We start from the raw sequence: 18,635 nt of genomic DNA on the forward strand, positions 1-18,635 counted from the left end.
TCTTTTAACGTTTTGGCAACTCAGCCACCCAAATCCTCAACTTGGCCTCCAGTTGCTTCATTCATCACTGGGATTGCCTGGTTTTAAATATTACACACTGTTTAGCCACTGGTAATCTGTTCACTTATTCTATAATGAGTTTGAACTTTGAATTAACTTTCTCTTCTTCAATTACAAAAACTTAGATGCTTGCTTCTCAAGAAAATGGAAAAAGGTTTCAGAGTTTTGAATACGACATCTTAGAGATTCTTGCCTTTGGATGATTCACTTTTCGTAGTAGAGCATTAACAGAGTATGACTGTTCATGTGATGCACTTGTAACTCACTCACTCTTCATCATTCATATCAAGGGCACAAGCCGATCCAATTCTTGAGACTTGGTACAACTTTAATTAATAGGCACGGAGAGAAATCGAGCAGGAAATGAAGAATATGAGTATTGAGAGTTGTAAAAGAAAAACAGTGATTTAACATTACATTTCTTGGAAGTTTATGAACTGAGATGTTTTCAACAGATAAGATTACTACATTTGTCTGTTAATTTATTAGCTAAACAAGTTGTTCACTACAAGGGAATTGCTTGTGTAATTCAGATTCTAAAGCAGCCTGATTCAGGTCAAACCATACTTGCCTAAATACTTTGATGATGAGATCATGGTATTGATCGGAATTCAACGTGAGATAACAAGCCAACAGTTCTTCAAGCTCTTCTGCTTTACTGATTCTTCTCTCCATGATCATCTCAACCATTGAGTCTCTGAAGTCCTGCTGTGGGTCAAATGAAGATTTCACAACTGCAAAGCTCTCCAAGTCTGTCTCGTCGTCCACCATGCTCTCTATTACCTTCTTCTTCATCTTTAACTTAGCTTTCTTCATATCCTCCAATGCTTTGATCTTGCAGATCTCAATTTTATTGGCTGTTCTAGGAGAGTAAACTCTGATTTTTCTTCTGCCTTTTGGATTCTTCTCATTTGAATCCTTCCTTACGTAGAGTGGCTGTCTTTGCTTTTCATATCTTAACTTCAATTCTTCAATCTTCAATTCCTTCATCTTTTCCCAGTCTGAATCAATTTCAATCCCCACGCTATTATGTTCATCACTTTCCTCTGCCTTCATAGAAGAAAATACACAGTTTTCTTCTATAGTTCCTAAATTGGAACTTTTAGACGTGGTGGAAGGGACATACCTATGCTTCCTTGAACTTGTCAATTTGGTTTTCTCTCTCCCATTCTTCCTAACTCCAGACTCTTCTTCAACCCCCAAGATTTTCTTCCCTACTGATCTTCTTGCTTTCTCCTTTGCTTTATCTGTCTCCCTCTCTGGTTTAAATCCCTTCTTCTCCATAACTTTTTTACCCAAATTCTTGAAGTTCCCATTTTCTCTGTATTTGCTCCTTGGAGTTGTTGATTCAATTTCACTCTCTCTCCTCAAAAGCTTCACTTGGGTTGGAGCTTCTCTCCTCCTTCTCCTTCTCCTCGTCATCCTCGAAACCATGTCTTCCAAATTCTGAATCTCTTCCTTTCCCTCGAATTCTGAACATTTTTTTCTGCAGCTTCTACAACTTGTACGTGGAAGATCATGCTCATCCTCTGAGTTGTACCACACTGACCTCAAAATTCCACCACTCTTCTTCACATCAATATCATCTTCTCCAAAAGATAGCTTCCAAAATTCACCATCATCTCCGCTACATAATCGATTGTGATTCCGATTTGCTTGACCAAGGGAGGGAATCACATTTGCATAATCCGGCGATTGAATGCGAGGAGAATTCCCCTTCTCAGTTCCCTTTACTTTTCTGGGTCTGGCTTCTTGGTTACTTTTTTTTTGCTTGAGCTTTGAGAGCCAAGAAGCAGGCAAGATATTAGACATGAAAGAAGGCCTAGAGGAAGAAGAAGAAGAAGTGGAAGAAGAAGAAGAAGGATTGTGCGGTTTCCTCCTACCCCATTTCATAGTTTCAGCAAAAGGAAGATGGGTTTTAGTTGAATTGAAACAAAAAGGAAAAAAAGAAGTTTCTTACGTTAGAAAAGTTTATGGGGTATGGAACATGAAAGAAGAAAGTGAATCAGAGAAGATGGTGGTAGAGAGCAGTAGCAGTTATTGAGACAGTTAAGCTGTTAAGTAGGAACGTGGGTTTCATATTGGTCTTTCTGCTGTTTTTTTCAAAAGAAAGACCCGCCATTAATCCTGTGACCACTTGCCCACTTTTTTATCACTTTTGTGGATGGTTTGCAATCTCTCATAAGGAATTAAAAAGAAAAATAGAACAAACATGAGGCTAAAAAAAATAATAATAAAGGAAAAGGAAAAAGAAAAGAAACCCATTTCTTTAATCTTTCATCTCGCCTATAGAGCACATAGGCTCTAATTCACAGAGCGAACAAGAATTTGGGAGTTGGCTGTGTGTCATAATCACAAACACCTGTTGGGCAAACAGAGATGGGAAAAAATGGGGGTTTTTTCCTGCATTTAACGTCATATATCAAACATGGAGAGAACCTTAGTTCTAGTTTTGGATTGAACTGTTTTTGGGAATTCCTTGTGAAGCTTTAGTGTTGGAATGTTATTGGGTTTCTTGCCTTTATGCTTTATTGCTTTTTCCTTCACTTCTAGATTTTCCGACTTTTGCCTTTAGTCAAAAGTCGAATACAAGTGGTCCAGCAAGCTCACTGGTTTGAGCCAAAGAGCTGTACATTTTTCCCCATGGAGATTATGAACCTTTTTTGGGCCTAAAATGAAAATTGCTTCATTGAACTGTGAGGTTTCTCCTATCAAACATTAAAGTTGTTGATTGTGTATAGAAAGCAAAGAATGTTATGTAGAGCTTTTATGAGTAGTTGGTGAAGGTTAGTTTTCTAGTACTGTAAATTTACAATTCATAACTCTATGTTTCAGTATGAAGATGATGAAGACATCCTTTTAGTTGGTGGAGGTGTGTGTTGACTTGACTATATAAGTTGTTGAAATAGTCCAACGACCAGGCTACATAGACTAGACGGTGAGACAATTGGACCATCGTCTTTTAAGCTTCACCAAATGCTGTAAGCTTCTCTTCTTGCAGATTATGTTAAGAAATAGCTTCAGAGATGGAAGGTTTAATATTCCTTATCATGATTTTCATCTTTATTTAAAAATCAAAAGAAATCAGACTGGTAAAATTTCCTTTTGTTCTTGTTTTCAAACGTTAAACATTGTATTACCATTCTGAAACAGAAAATTTGAAAAAATAAATAAATAAAAATAAAAAATAACTTCTAGTTCATTGTTTTTTCCCAACTTAGCGGGAGCTTGAAGTCGTAATGTTTTATGTTTTAAACCCTTCAACTTGGGAGAAATTTAATGGTCAGTGATTGTATATAGCAGCTGAGAAATTATGTTTATATAACCACAAGCAGTTCTGCACGTGGGAATAAAATTGTTTAGACCCTATTTAGTAACTATTTAGGTCTATTTAGTAACCATTTGATTTTTTATTTTTGAAAATTAAGCTTGTTTCATCCACATTTCTTACAATGATTTACATCTTTCTTAAATATAATGATTGAATTCTTAACCAAATGCTCTAAACACAAAAACTACTTTTTTTAGTTCTCAAAATTTGGCTTGATTTTTTAAACCATTGGTGAAAAATAGATCAAAGAAGAAATTTGAAGGTAAAAGTAGTGTGGATAAACTTAATTTTCAAAAACAAAAATGATTACCAAATGAGATTTTTTTAAAAAATAAACCTATAAACATTACCTCCACCTTCAAATTTCTTCCTTTATTGTCCACTTTTTACCAAATATTTAAAAAATCAAGTCAAATTTTGAAAACTAAAAAAACCAACTTTTAAAAATTTTTTGCCTTTGAAATTTGGCTAAGAATTCAACAATTGTACTTACAAAAAGATGCAAATCATTATAAGAAATTGAAAGAAAATAAACTAAATTTTTAAAAACCAAAAACAAAAAACGAAATGATTACACCAATGTATCAGGAAAGGAAAAAAAGTAATATGTGTAGTAGTAAGTAAAACCTACTTGAAAATGCCCTGGAAGAAGAGACTAATTTCCCCATATTTTCCTGAATCATCGTATTCATAAATTCCTAGAGAGGAAGAAAAATATATATCTTCACCGTTCAAATGTCAGGAGAAAAATATACACCCGAATCATCATATTCTATTGTGAAAAATGTAAACTGGAGCACCTTTCCAGTTCCTTAGTTAACATAAGGAGGGAAGCTGCCGCCAATCCGGAGCGCTATGGTGTGAAAATGAAGCTAGCTTCTTCATCAACCTAAGATATAATTTGTATTGACTTCTACAATTCCAGATTCAAGCTCATTCCGGAGCCTGATATAATGAGAGAAGTGTCGGTTTGAAGTGAAGGGATGCACTCCCTAACAAGTGTTCAAGTGGATGAAGAAATCAGAAACGGAACTCCTTAAACATTTGAATACAGATATCAGACACAATTCCAATGAATTGTGATGTCATTCTGTTAAATGCTTTCAAGATACTAATCGCTATGTAAGTGAAGTTAGAATTACATTGTAGATCCCAAAAGAACTAATCTTACAAGGCGGAAATTGAATTGGAACGGGCAAAGGTCTAGAACATGAGGACTGCATTCTATAATCCTCTCCTCTTTTTACGATGAAAAATTAATTGATTTCATAAAATTGAATTCACAGATAAAAATGAGCCTAGTAATCACCATGGGGCAAAAAAGAGAGAAGAAAAACTAAATACAACTAAAAGAGAAAACGAAGTTAATCAATCTCCTAAATCATTCTCCCTCTTCTTCCTTTCTGGCTGGAATTATTACCTTGCTAACTACGCAGAAAGACATTTACCACAGGAAACAAGTTTCAGCAATGACTGTGGCCTTCGAGTTCTAACTTTCAACCGTGATAGCTGCATAGATAATCATCAATAAGTGAAGGGAATGGAGACATTATTTTCTATTATTAATACTATATAATATACGTACTGCAATTTGGAGACACAACCAAAACAACGGAATAACGGCCATGAAAGGCAAAAGGTCATGAAACTGTCTTAGCAATAAACAACAAATAGGTACAACGCCATTGAACAGATGATCACTCTTCAAAGAAAAAAGACGGACTCAATCTTCAAAAAATTAGCCATGGGATTTTAAGTGAAGTTAATTGACAGTAAAATTACCGTAAGTGGTACAACATGCTTCATTACCATCAAACTGTAACCTAGTTTAACCATATAATCACTAATCACTTAGGTAATGAATGAAATGCATCCATCCTTGCAAAGTTAATATGGGTTTTTAATTATAGCAAAAATTTGAGTAATTCATTTTTTTTTCAAAGAGTGTGATATCAAAACTGAAACAATCAAGTTATTAGTTATTTATATCTCCTTCTTACCCTACCTTTCTTCGAGTTACTCTAGATGCTTTCCAGCATAATAAGTTTCTTGATTGAGGTTCAAGTCTCCTGCAGAAAATGTAAAAAAATAATAAGATGAAAAGAAGTCAAGGAATTTGAAAGTCAATAAAATTAAGCGGGTGCATTTGGTCGTGAAACGCAAGGAAGCAAACCTTATCACGGCCAATAAATAAACTCAGCTTCATAAAAGTACAGAAACCAGAAGGGGGGAAAAAAAGGATTCTGTTTCAAATAAGCAATTAATAGTTCTCTGTTGTACAGAGCATTGGATTGTAAGAGCTTGTGTATTCTAGTGGCTAATATTTCTTCTCTGGATCTATTTTAAAAGTCCCTTATTTCAGGACTTCATAATTTCTGAGTTGGTTATTTACTAGGTTTCGTGCAATTTCTTTTTCTACCTTCAATCAATTATGCTCTTAAATCTTAGCAAGAGGCCAGAAGAAAAAATAGTTTAGCTTTCGAAAATTGTGATCAAATGACTTGGGCCAGTAAGATATTAAGCTTGAAGAACAGGTTTTTTGTATGCCAAGATTAAAAGCAAGAGGCTGTTTGTCTGAAAGACTCTTATATGTTCTGTTTTCAAATTTGTTTTTGAAGATTGTGATCGAATGACTCTAAAAAATTGATGTGGTTGTATAACATTGAAATCTATGATTTCAGAAGGAAAAATACTTTGTAATCTTTGTTATATTAAAAAAAAAAAAAAACCAACTAAAAAGAAGTTATCCAACACATTTGAAAGAGTTTTTGTTCTATAAAATAGAAAACTATTTTGAGTTCCCAAGCAAGCTCCAACGTATAGGAGTTGTTCTTGGTCTACCAGAAACCTAATAACACAGAACAAGAAAAATTGAAATCTTGAAGATAGCAATACGTACAAGTTTTCCTGCTCAAGTTTTTCAGCTATAGATACAGCTTTGCGTTTGGACCATCCACTTCGCTGTGAACATCCTTCTGCTTGCTGAATAACATGCGCCAGAGATACTTTGCTTCTCACAATACTTTGACTCCGACTTTGAGCTCCACCTTCTCTTCTTTCTGAAATTGATGACAAGGTCGAGTTCTTACGAGAGACTGATACTTCTCCTTGTGAACCTTCTAAATTCCTTTGATTAGATTCTCCTTGATTATGGGCTTCCCTTGGTGAAGCATCTATTTCAACAATTTCGCCTCTTCCAACTTCACCAGAACCATAGTGCTGTAGCTGAGCTTGAGGCATATGACCACTTATGTCTCTAATCTGTAACAGACCATTTTTAGATGCAGGTAAAGTAATTGATGAATGGTTCCCCACTGTAGTATCCCTTTTTGATTCACATCTAATTTCAATTATCAATGAGGACCCAAGAGCAGACTCAAATGCTTGTAAGATTTGCTCTCTCAACTTCTCTGCTTTTGATTTTGCATTCTGTGAATTGAATATCAAGCGCACAGTTGGTGCTGCCAAAAGATATGATACAATTATCAAAAGTCAAAACTCTTTGCTTCAGATGTTAGATTAACATACATAATTTTACGTGCTTCTAAATATTGACGGACAAATAGACTTACAAAATGTATTTTTTTCAAAATAAGTAAAGTGAAATATGAAGGAATGAAACTGCAAACTGCAAACATGATGCAACAACAAAATGTACCTGCACCAAAACTCACTGATGCAAGCGTTCCTTCTTGAATCAAAAACTCTTTAATACTATTTATCCGAATTTTTCCTAGCACCTCCAACCAAATTTCTTCAATGGCTTTATGAGTTTTACCAGAAACCTGCTTTCCACTAGACTTCATTAAATCTGTAGTGCTTGCAATATTCTGCTGAGGAGCCACACCAACTCCAGAATGTCTTTTTCTGTCTAAACTAATGCCTTTGGAAATCCTATTATCATATGAGTCAGAATGACCAGCAAACTTAACATCTGTTGGCAATCCTTTCTCGCCACCAGATATTTCAGCATGCTGGTCAATATTCCTTGATATACCCCTACAACTCACATTATTCAGGGCTAAGGGACTGTGATTAAAGCTTGTCTCAGCAGAGCTGGACAACATATACTGCTGATCTGGAGCAAGTTGAAGTAATGCAGCTGTAAGCCAGGTCAATTTATCATTAGACATTCTTAATTGCTTCTCAGCTTCAGATAATGTTTTCAGAGCTTGACGTAGCTTTTCCATATCTTCCTTGGATACTAGAATGCCAAGGAAAAAAAAAAGCATGAGCTTGATAGTTGATTAAAACTTGAAATTAGTTCATTAATCAATTAAAACCATGAAAGGCAGCAAGAGATGAAGTTCCAGATATAAAGTTAACATAGGCAACATTTTAGCAAAAATCTGAAAATGAACTAAGAAACATAAATGAATACAAGGAAAAAAAGACTATATACTTTACAGGACAACAATCTAGTTACAAGTGAACTGAATTGATGAAGTTCCTTCACATACATAACATGTTCTTTGACTTACATGGCTGTCGTCGGAAAAACTTCCTCCGAGGTCTTTCTTTTTTGAAATCATAACTACCAGCAAGAATATCAGTAATTACAGTAGCGATTTGTGACATCAAGGCCATTGGCTCCACACCACTTTCAATAATCAACCTCAAGTGTTTTACTGTGTTTACTGTGTCTGCAGATAGAGCTAGATCAAGAAGATCCACCAATTTTTCGTCAGAGATGAGCCCAACCTGGAAACCAATTGGGTACATAGAAATTATAAGAATGAAACAATAAGAAAGTTATATGCAGTGGAAATGATATGAATCAAACTGCATTGTAAGGGATACTGTTATTTTTATAGTTTTTATAATAATTTTTTACTATTGTAACCAAAGCCAGAATTTTCGTCACCAGAAACTAGTCTATTTATCTTTTGCTGGAAGGCTCAAGTTGTACGGGAAAAAACAGAACAGGCCATCCGTCAGCTATGATAGCTTGTCAATATGATAAGCCTTCCACACGTAAACATTTCAGAATATAATGCTGCCAGATTTATTTTAGGTAAGTTCATGCTTCACCAGTTGTGAAAACCATTTCAGAAACTATAACAAATTCTGAAAATTAAATCGAGATGTTCAGGAAGGCATATAGGCAGAACTCAGGGGCCCACAACTCTCCATAAAAGCTACTTCTTTGACCTAAAACAGAACATAAAAATGATTTGTCCCACATGAAAATATATGTGGTCATGTTAACAAAATAAAAGACGGCATTGTTTGTTTCAGCTGAAGTTATGAAACAGCGTAGACCAAATTTGTGGTCACAATATGTAGATGAAAGAACACATTTAGGTTTTCACTCTTCCACGACAACAAAAAAGTTCAGAAATATAAAGATCAATTTTTCTCTCCAGAAAATTCATGTCAAACTTCATAGTAGGCAGAAAACACTTCAATCATTACAATCAAGGCATGAAATAATAGCCTATGAAAAGTGTGAATGGAAACTTTCATCTCCAACTATCGCACTCTTTGGAATTAAAACATAGAACTCACCAGTTCCTGAATTAGAGGAACAGAAATTTTCTGGCCAAGTAAGCTGAGCTGCTCAAGAGTCATTTCAGCATCCCTCAATGATCCATCGGATCTTGATGTGATAAGTTTTAGTGCATCTTTATCAATTTCTAAATTTTCTTGGGTTGCAATCCACTGCAAGGTATGGATAACATCAGCATCCTTCAGCTTTGGAAAAAAGAATTTCTGGCACCTGGATATAATTATATGAGGTAAAACATCTAGACTTGAACACACAAGGACAAAAACTAGACGTCTGGGTGCTCGGTCAATGACCTTTGTAATGGCACTCCAGCAATTAGAGGAAAAGCTGTCACAATCATCAAAAATGAACACTGTATACTGTGATGGGAGCTGAGAAGCTATCATATGCTCAAGTAGTTCAGTAATGCTCTCAAAGTCAAGATTACTAACAGGAACAACTTCCCTTATATTCCTGCTCTTTCCCATGTCATATCCAACGCAAGAATTGCATAATCCACAAGGTTTGGAATGTTCCAAAGACTGGCAGTTCAATGCCCTAGCAAATATGCGAGCACAGGAAGTTTTTCCTGTACCATGAGGACCATAAAACACATATAGTAACCCAACCTTCTTCTTCAAGACAGCATTTGAAAGAGCTTGGGCTACTAAATTTTGTCCCACCAAATCTTTGAATGTTCGTGGCATGTATTTTTGTGTCAGATTTTGATGTCTAGAACGATGATGGCCTCTTGTTCTTCTTCGGTTACTACACCTTGCTTCTGAAGCAAGGTCAGAATCAACTTCGTGTTTAATATAATTATCCGCAAATATTCCCAATTCCCCAGAGTAATCTCGTTGCCAGCCTGCATTTTCAATGCTTTCCTGGGACCCAGATGCCTCAACCAGTAAAGGTAGTGCCTCGGCATCAAATTTAGCAGATGAGCTTGAGTGATCAGATGCTATGGGTGTGCCAGAAATGCCTCTCCCACGTGCAGTTGGACTGCATTTTCTTAACATCGAATCTGAAATGCCACAAGAAAAACTCCTTCCAGCCATGTCTAAAAACGTTTTCCCCCTATGATGAATTCTTGACCAATTCCAAGGCATACCACACCCATTTCTAGGTCCACCGATGACATTTTTGTTGGCATAATTTTCATTGTCCTCTTCCATTTTATGCTTTGAATGAGTCGAACCATGAGCTAATGTATTAGAAGCTACAGACAATTCATTTTGACCACCAGTGTCTCTGGAAGTTAAATTCATACGACTTCTCCTTGTACCTCGAAATTTTCGCCTTTTAACCCTATTCAATCCACTGCAGTTTGCCCGAAAGCTGGGTTCAGGTTCATCAATGATTTTCTCCTGCTGAGATCGTCTCCAATATACATTAGCACTTGAAGATGCAATATCATCGCTATCTATTGGAGCAGAATTCAGTTGCTCCGAAAGTGTCTTAAACGGAATGCCCCTGACCTGCTTATCCTTCTGTTCACTCTTTCTATCTTTAGACTCCGATTTCCTTGAAATAACCTCATGCAGAAGATGCGCATCATGAACAGGTGAAGATTCTTCATTGCCATCCAAAGCACTGTTTCTATCACTCCTCTTACTTGACTCTTCTCTCCGAATTCTTCTACCATCTCGGATGTCACTCTTAACACTGTGCTCACTAATTGCTGTCACCCCATCCACGGCCACATTCACCTCAGCCGGAGCAACTTTTGATGTTGCAAAACTTCCCAAGGGTGGAGAACTTCCGGATATTGTCCTACCACCTACCCTTCGACTCTCGGTTCCTACCGACCTTCTTCCTTCACGAATCACAGCATTATTTTCGCCCATCCTTGATGGCAGATCAGTTATTGAGGGAGACTGCCATGAGGGAGGACTTGCAGAAGGGTCCCTGAGAGATCGCGACCTCTGAAGGACAATGAGATCCCTCATAAGAGACCTGTCAGCCAAGATTGGGCTGTGCTTGTGCATGTGATTCTTCAAGTGAATGCAGTTCGTCAAGTGAATGTGGTTACGTAGATGATCGCTAATATCACCATTTGCCTCCTTGAGAATTCTATCGCGGACAGCTCTAGTCATGATGAGAACATAAATGCATTTGGTCGGGAAATTTCTTGACAATTAAGGAAACGAAACAAAATATATTGCATTATCAATCAGACAACGCGAGGTCAAATCTCCACAACTATGACAAATGAGTTCCAAATTATCCCGCAATTTAGGCAAACAGAGGACCTTCAATCTTAACAAGGAAAGTTAAATTCTAATTCTATTTCAACGAATCCACGTCAAACATTATATTCCAACCTCGTCGAGTTTCCGCCAAGTAGAAAATGAGAAACAAGGAAAATCCATCGACGAACCACTCCCAATCACCCACCCCATAGAACCAGGGTCGAGTAAACCATGAAGCTAATCGCAGGAGATTCAAGTGGAAGTAGCAGAAATAATAAATGCTACTCCAACTGAATCCTAATCAGCAGACTCCAATGCATACTGCGCCAAGCTCAATCCAGCTTCAGCAAGCAAAAACCCGAACAGAGAAATGTTAGACAAAAGAACCCATTGGAGAATCAAAAGATCGTCCGTACACTCCCCTTAAACCCCTAAAAAAATGGCGGGCGGTATCTGTGAAGAAAACAGAAGAGAACAAGATGGGGACGACAGCGAAAGAAGATAAGAAGGTGTTGAAAAGGAAAACACAAAGGGTAGGGTAAAGCGAAACGGTTGAGGAAGATGGAAAAAAGCAAAAAGGAAAAGAGAGGAATCACCTGAATCAGAAGAGGGGAAAAGCAGAATCCAATATGCCGGTTGGAAAATTAAAGCCCAGATCTCTGAGCGAGCTTCCCATGAAGCTCACGAGGTTCCCTTTGAGAGAAAAGTGATATCCCAGTCCAAAACACAGGAAACTCCGCTTAACAGAGAGAGAGAGAGCTTCAGAGGAATAGGGAGTAAGAGCAAAAGAGTGTATAGTGGGAAGTGAAGAAGAGGAAGAAGAAGAAGAGGGGGTTGGGTGAGATCTGTTGCAGGCAGATTCACAGACACCTCTCGCACCGGAGGACACGTCAGCAGTGAATCGGTGTGTCCGTTTCTCAACCCAAAATACCCCTTTACATGAAAATTTATTGAAGTAGACCGTTTGCCCCTGCAAAATCCGACTACTAACATACAAAATTTCTGCCACGCATATCATATATTAATTTATTTCGTGACCTTATTTAATTTTTAATTGCTTAAATAATTAATTAAACTAATAAGAAATATTTTTTATATCTCGAGTTAGTGGTTGTGTTATGTGTATTAGTAGATTCGAGTCTTCTTTTTTCTTTTTTTCTTTTTTCTTTTTTTCTTTTTTCTTTTTTTCTTTTTATAAGTATTTGGATCCGTTTATCCGTATTTCGGATTAATCTCACGAGACAATCCGTTTAATTCTACAATATTTAGTTATCATGGAAATTCATAGGATATTAAATCTTAAATAAGTGATCGTGACCTCTTATCCATTTATTGAGGGATGTTCTCCTATTTATCATTAGACCAACCATGATGGTTTAGTAGAGTCAAGTCTAGATATCATTTATTTTTTTAATGTCATTTTAGTAAAGGGTGTTTGGAATACATACTCTTGTGAGAAAGTTATTCTTTTAAGATCCCGCATTGGAATACAAGGTCAAATTGGATTTCACTTTAGTGCATGTAATTGACTAAAGCATACGAGAATTACTTGGTATGTTGTTATTTATTATGTTTGTCGCGAGGGTAATATGCATGCCAATGGCGCTACTTTGTGTCCTCCCTAGGTGATTGGCTTGGTTGTTCGATCTAAGGTATTTATTTGTTATTTTAAGTGGCTTGGAGCTTCTCAGTGTCTTCTCCTTTGGACATTTTCCCTTGAGTTGTAGATGCTTTATATCTTTATGTTTGGTTGGTTTCTGTCATTCTTTGTTTTGCTTTTCTTATTTTTATAGTGTTTATCGCATGTCTTGACCTCGAGCTGTGAGGTATTTCTCTTTTAGCAATTCAATATCTTTAGAAAAAGAAAAATTTTACTCAATACTAATTATTTGATCCAGTATTTTTTTTTTTTTTTTGTGGGTTACTCAATGTGATGCGAAGCATCTATTAAGAAATCATATAAGTTCGTCTTTTTTAAATTTGTTTCCTTGAGGTACGTTTTTTAGACTTTTGTGTGAGTTTTATATATCATGAATTGTGATATGTTGGAATTCACCTAGGTGGAATTATATTTTACCATTTCTCTCTTATATATCCAACTTGCAGCTGCCTCATCCAAACAACTTGGCCTTTTATATTATCTTTCTGGCTTTCATTTTATTTTTATTTATTTTCCTTTTTGAATTCTAGTCTTTCTTTACTTTTTGTTAAGCATAACTGCCAGTCCACACCAAAAAAGAATAAAGAAAAAGAAAAAAGAGAAATTTTTTGGAATGTGGTCCAGAGGGTGGTGTCGAATGAAATTTGCCCGTTTTATTATTAGTATTTATTATGGACTGAGTGTTGTGGGTGTGGGGTTGCCCTTTACCCTTTTCTTCCGCCGTCCCTTTCGTACAATTATGGGAAATTGAAAGGCTATATATCCAAAACGGCAACTCATTTAGTCATTTTTACTAAATTATATGCTTTATTTTCAGTAAATTATTGGAGCCCAAACGTTTAGCTCATTTATGAACGTTGACCGGAGATTTTATGCGCATATTTTCAAATTTTAAATACAAACGGTTCTCTCTATTCTGAAATTTTAATGTGTATGCAAATATCCAACCATATATGAAATATCATTCAAAACTTTATTAATTATATATGGGGATAAATAAAATAAGTGAGATTATAATTTGAAGTGGTGACATCGACACGCCTTCACACTTCAATTGCTTCAAAATTTTGTATTTTATATGAACATTTTATCCAACACTCTTTTGTTCCAGATTGTGTAACTAGGATTTTCGTGGTCCCAGGATTGTACCTATACAACGTATATTTGTTTTGAACTCCAAAAGATGGGGAAAAAAATTCTTTTTACCCTGAAAAACTATATATATATATATATATTAAGCATATTGACAAGATTACACTTTTTTTTTTTTAATGTGGGTGATGTTGTCACTTGTCAACATTAGCATGATTTAATTAACATAGTTTTGTATCGTCGATGACTATTTTTTATTGTTGAGATTTTATTCTGTGGATAGTTTATTTCACTGATTTTTTAGAATAGGAAAATAGTAGAAAACATGAATGATATTTTCAATTCAAGTAAGGAAAGAAAAGAATATGTTTTGATAATCATTTTGTATTCTCTGGTTTAAATATTTCCCTTGTTATTTTTGTTTTAACTATGAGTGCTTTTTAAATAAAAAATATGGAGGGAGAAGATTGAGATTATTGGCTTTTATAAAAATTTTAAGAAAATTTATAAATTGTAGTCAAAATATAAGCATGCATGAGATTGATTAAAAAATGGATATTGTTCTCATCTTGATTTCAATTGGAACTACTCCCAAACCAAAAAAAATGATCCAAGGGTCAGATTTTGAAGATGCTATTATAAAATAAGTAATTTTAATTGAGTACGTAGTTTAATAAAAAAATTGATGATAAATATGTGTTTATATATTATAATATGTAAGGTGAAGAATCAAACTTCTAATATTAAAATCGATCGTATAATTTTATGTCGATTAAATTATGTTTAAGTTGACAATTATTTCAATGTTTGGTTTTATACTTTTAGAAAAGTAATTTTTCTAACAAATGTAAGTCAAAACACTTTACAAATAAAAAGTACAATGCAAAAACATTTCGAGTTATAAAATAACGCATGTGCATTCTAATGGAAAACCATTTAGGACAATACACAAAAGGAAAAAAAAGAGCTACAACTTTAAAAAGTTATATATTGACCTCATTGTTGAAATAGTTTTGTAGAGTGGTTATTTGATTAGTTTAAATATTATCTTAAGCTTTAAACTTGGGATGATATTTTATTTTGCTCTTTGGACTTTTAAAAACGTTCAATTTAGTCCCTGAATTTTGAATATTATTTTATTTTGGTCTCTAAACTTTTAAAATTGTTCGCAATCTCTAAATTTTTTTTAAAAAAATGTTTATTTTGGTTCTTGCTATATTGAGAGTTTGTTAACTCTTTAAAAATTGGGTGATTTGTATTTTGGATTACTAAACTATCAAATAAGTTGGCTACATTGAAAAAATCTAGAGTTTTAGTTTTGAATAAGATGACAAAGCGACATAATTTGAAAGACACTTTCAGCTAAAAATCTTGGTCCTTTAGTATTTTGGCGTGTTAGTTGTTGGCATTTTACTTCAACTTCATCATGCTTAATACATCTAGAACATATTCATCCAAAATATAAAACTCTCTCACATTTCTGTCAAAGAGTTGACCTAATTTTAAAAGTAGTGATTAAAGTAAACCCTTTTCAAAAGTTTAAAGACAAAAATAGAATAAAATTGAAAATTCATAAATTAAAATAGAATCGGAACCTTATTTGATTAATCTCTAATAGGTGGACAATAACCATTTACTGTTATTTAAAATTCAAAATAAACAATGTGGAGTGGTTAAATAATGGAGAAACTCTATTATTTAAAATTCATTGTCGGTAATGTCACATTAAATATATGGGCATAAGAAAGTAAGGGCGTATTTGATAGGCAACTCAAATTTTATTTTATGTTTTCATATTCATTGACTTCAACAAATATGTGTTTAGTTGGCAGTCTGGATTCAATTTCCGAAAATTGTTTCTGAATTTTATAATCCAAACATTGCAAACTCTGAAAATAATTTTTATTTTTTATTTTTTATGTTTTCAGTGTATTCAGATGCTAAATTCAAAATTTTAAAATGTAGAATTATATTAAAGATGATAAAAACAATAAGAATTGTATTATTTCATGTTATAAACTCAATTATTTTTATAAAATTTAAAATATGTAATATATTATATGATATTACAAAATAATGATTAAACAAAAATTTAAACATAAAATAAGTCCAAAAATTAATCAGTAATGGTTTATATTCAACTTATAATATTTAATGAGTAACTAAATATATTTTGAATGAAAATGTGTTTAAATTAGAATTTAGGCAAATAATCGAGAGGGAACAGTTTGGTATTGAAATTAAAAGGAAGGGTAAAATGTGGGGAAGCAATGGGCAAAAGGGTAAGGGTGGCCCACCCACAAAGAGTGTCGCAGAATCCCCAAAACCAAACACATGAAACAAACCCTGTCCACATCCCATGCCCAATCTCATTCATTCATTCACCTCTTCTTCCCTTTCCCTTCCTTTTTTCTTTAAAAAAGAAACTTTGGGTCATTGTGTTAAAAAGTACTTCTATTCCATCCAAAATTAAAATAGTACCTCAACTTTCTATTCCATCCAAATATTGTTATATCTGTTTCAAGTTTCCATTTTAACCTTAAATTCCACTTCTACTTTAAAGGTAATTTGTAAAAGTTTATCATGAACAAGAGCAATATGGTAAGTTTTTATGTTTTCTTTCTTTTTTCTTTTCTTTTACAACAAAGGGCAAAGCTTCAATGATATTCCTTTCTGGCAATTTAGGAGAATTCTTACGATCTCCATGGCCTTCAAACTTTCCTATTTTCCCACCTCCTATTAATGTCATCTCATATTGGAATTTAATGGATCTCAACTACCCTTTAATTTCTATCCAATTTTGGTTTATGAACCTTTAAAATCGTCTTTGTTTAATTAAAATTGAGAAAAACTTTCATTTTTGTGTGAGGTATATCCTTTTTATATTTGTCAATTTTAAGAAACTTCACGCTAATCAAAATTGGAGCGAATGTTTAGCGGCTTAAAACTAGCTTATCACACTTTTAATAAGTAATTAATAACATTATTATTATTATTATTATTTTACTCTTGTTGGTGCAGGTATCTCACTTTGAGCCTTCTCGCCCCACCAACTTACTCCTAGTCCAAACAAGTCGTTGGAGCTAGAACTGACCTGCAAGATGGCACTCAACTAGTATAGTGTTGAGCCGAATACACTCTAATGCCTAAGTTAGTACATGAAATATTGAGTTTGGACTAAATACATAGAGCATTATTTGCTCTTTAGGTCAATGGTGTGAGGCTATTCGTAAGCTCATCATCTTACTCTCGTTTGAGACACGTGCAATGTCAGCAACGTCAATATAGATGCGACTCTTGAGGTTGCAAAGTATCAATATCGAGCATAGCTCGAACATTTCTTCTTTGGTGAAACTTTACAAGTTCAGTTGCTTGACCTAGATCCCAAGGGTTTTACTTTTCCTTTTGGGACTCGCAACCCCTATGCAGGCTTTAAAGTGCCATTGATTATTTAAAATAGACGAAAATCATTGTATGAATTTTAGAGAAAATAAGAGTAATTTTTTTTTCAAAAAAATAAATGGTTATCAAACAAGATTTAAGTAATTAAAGTAAATAAGTTCAAACCTCACCATTAATATTAGAAAAGTATTAAAGTATAAAAGTTTCCAATGTAATCATATAATTGAGTTGTTGATAACTTAAAATTAAAAATTTGTGAATCAAATAAAACTTAAATTCAAAAATTAAAAGGAGAAAAATGTATTTTGGTGCATATAATATAAAGTTAAAAACAATAGCCGTTGATGTGATTAAAGTAGGATCTGAAGTGGGAAGCAAAGCAGGTAAGGAAGGGTTGGGGTTAGAATACAATAGGATTCCATTTGCCATATATATCTGTTTAGAATAAATAGTACATATTTATTAATCTGTACCTTCTTGGATTCTCTGTAACCCATCAAAATCTCAACTCAGACCCATCACATGTCTCTTGTCTTATGCATCCTACACAGACACATACACCTTTTTTTTTTTTTTGTTTTGTGGGGCTTTTCCTTTTATTTATTTACACACACAAACAGCAAACAGCCCTTTTATTTATTTATATATTTTGTTTTTTGCACATGCCACGCTTGCATCTACAGGTTGCCTTAATTTATGATTTTTTCTTTTTTCTTTACAAACCAAACTGAGAACCTTGATTTGCCTACTTTGGTCTTAGGCCATAGAGGGAATGTCTTATAAGTTATAAAGACAACCAAAACTCAATATATTTCTTTAATGATATGATATTGTCTATTTTGGACATAAATTCTCGTTTCATGCTTTATTTTGATACCACCCAAAATGTCTCATACCAACGAGACTAATTGTCCTTATCTATATAGTCATGCTCATTTTATTCGCTAACCAATGTGTGACTTTGTTTATACTCTTAACAATCCTCCACTTGAATAGAGTAACACCTTGAGTCTTCCCTCAAATAAATTCGTTAACTTCCCGTTAGAGAGCTTTCTTTAAATTATAAGGCACCTCTAGTTCATCTCGAGGTAGGTCTAGATCAAGTCGACTTGCTCTTCTATCCCAAACATATCTCATTCATCTCGGATTAACATCCATGTTAAAAATCAACAATAAAAAATAAATAGAAAACGTAAAGTAAAAGAGATTGACACAGAGGTTTACCTAGTTTACTAACAATGTGTTAGTTACATCTACAAGACAGAGGAGAATAACTTTATTAGAAAAAATAATATATATTGTAGATATTGAGGTGCCTTTAGTATTACATAGTTTATATAAAGTGTACTTCTCTAAATTCTAAGGTTGTAAACATAAATAACATAAATATGACAAATACGTAAATGACTT

The 18,635-nt window shown here is 34.2% G+C and overlaps 2 protein-coding genes across 8 annotated transcripts; both read right to left on the reverse strand.

Moving 5' to 3' along the window:
• Positions 1-446: 446 nt before the first annotated feature.
• On the reverse strand, positions 447-3,540 carry LOC120081341 (transcription repressor OFP5). The gene has a single exon (XM_039036104.1). The coding sequence runs from the start codon at positions 1,951-1,953 to the stop codon at positions 550-552; it is 1,404 nt and encodes a 467-aa protein (XP_038892032.1). The 5' UTR covers positions 1,954-3,540; the 3' UTR covers positions 447-549.
• Positions 1,786-12,324, reverse strand: LOC120081340 (protein STICHEL-like 3). 7 transcript variants are annotated; one of them, XM_039036102.1, is made up of 8 exons: positions 11,668-12,321; positions 8,900-11,524; positions 7,873-8,092; positions 7,050-7,595; positions 6,291-6,852; positions 5,397-5,460; positions 4,812-4,900; positions 1,786-1,836 (listed from the first exon to the last, which is right to left on the reverse strand). In XM_039036102.1, exons 2-7 carry the CDS (start codon positions 10,973-10,975, stop codon positions 4,820-4,822), a joined length of 3,549 nt encoding a protein of 1,182 aa, XP_038892030.1. In that variant the 5' UTR covers positions 10,976-11,524; positions 11,668-12,321; the 3' UTR covers positions 1,786-1,836; positions 4,812-4,819. The 7 variants fall into 7 exon arrangements, 6 of the variants coding, with proteins under 6 accessions (XP_038892030.1, XP_038892028.1, XP_038892031.1 ...); XR_005482792.1 differs by lacking the exon at positions 1,786-1,836 and adding an exon at positions 4,035-4,383 and having other exon boundaries at positions 5,392-5,460; positions 11,668-12,324; XM_039036100.1 differs by lacking the exon at positions 1,786-1,836 and adding an exon at positions 4,035-4,383.
• Positions 12,325-18,635: the final 6,311 nt, after the last annotated feature.

Source organism: Benincasa hispida, chromosome 7 (assembly GCF_009727055.1).
Source record: "Benincasa hispida cultivar B227 chromosome 7, ASM972705v1, whole genome shotgun sequence".
NCBI lineage: Eukaryota > Viridiplantae > Streptophyta > Magnoliopsida > Cucurbitales > Cucurbitaceae > Benincasa > Benincasa hispida.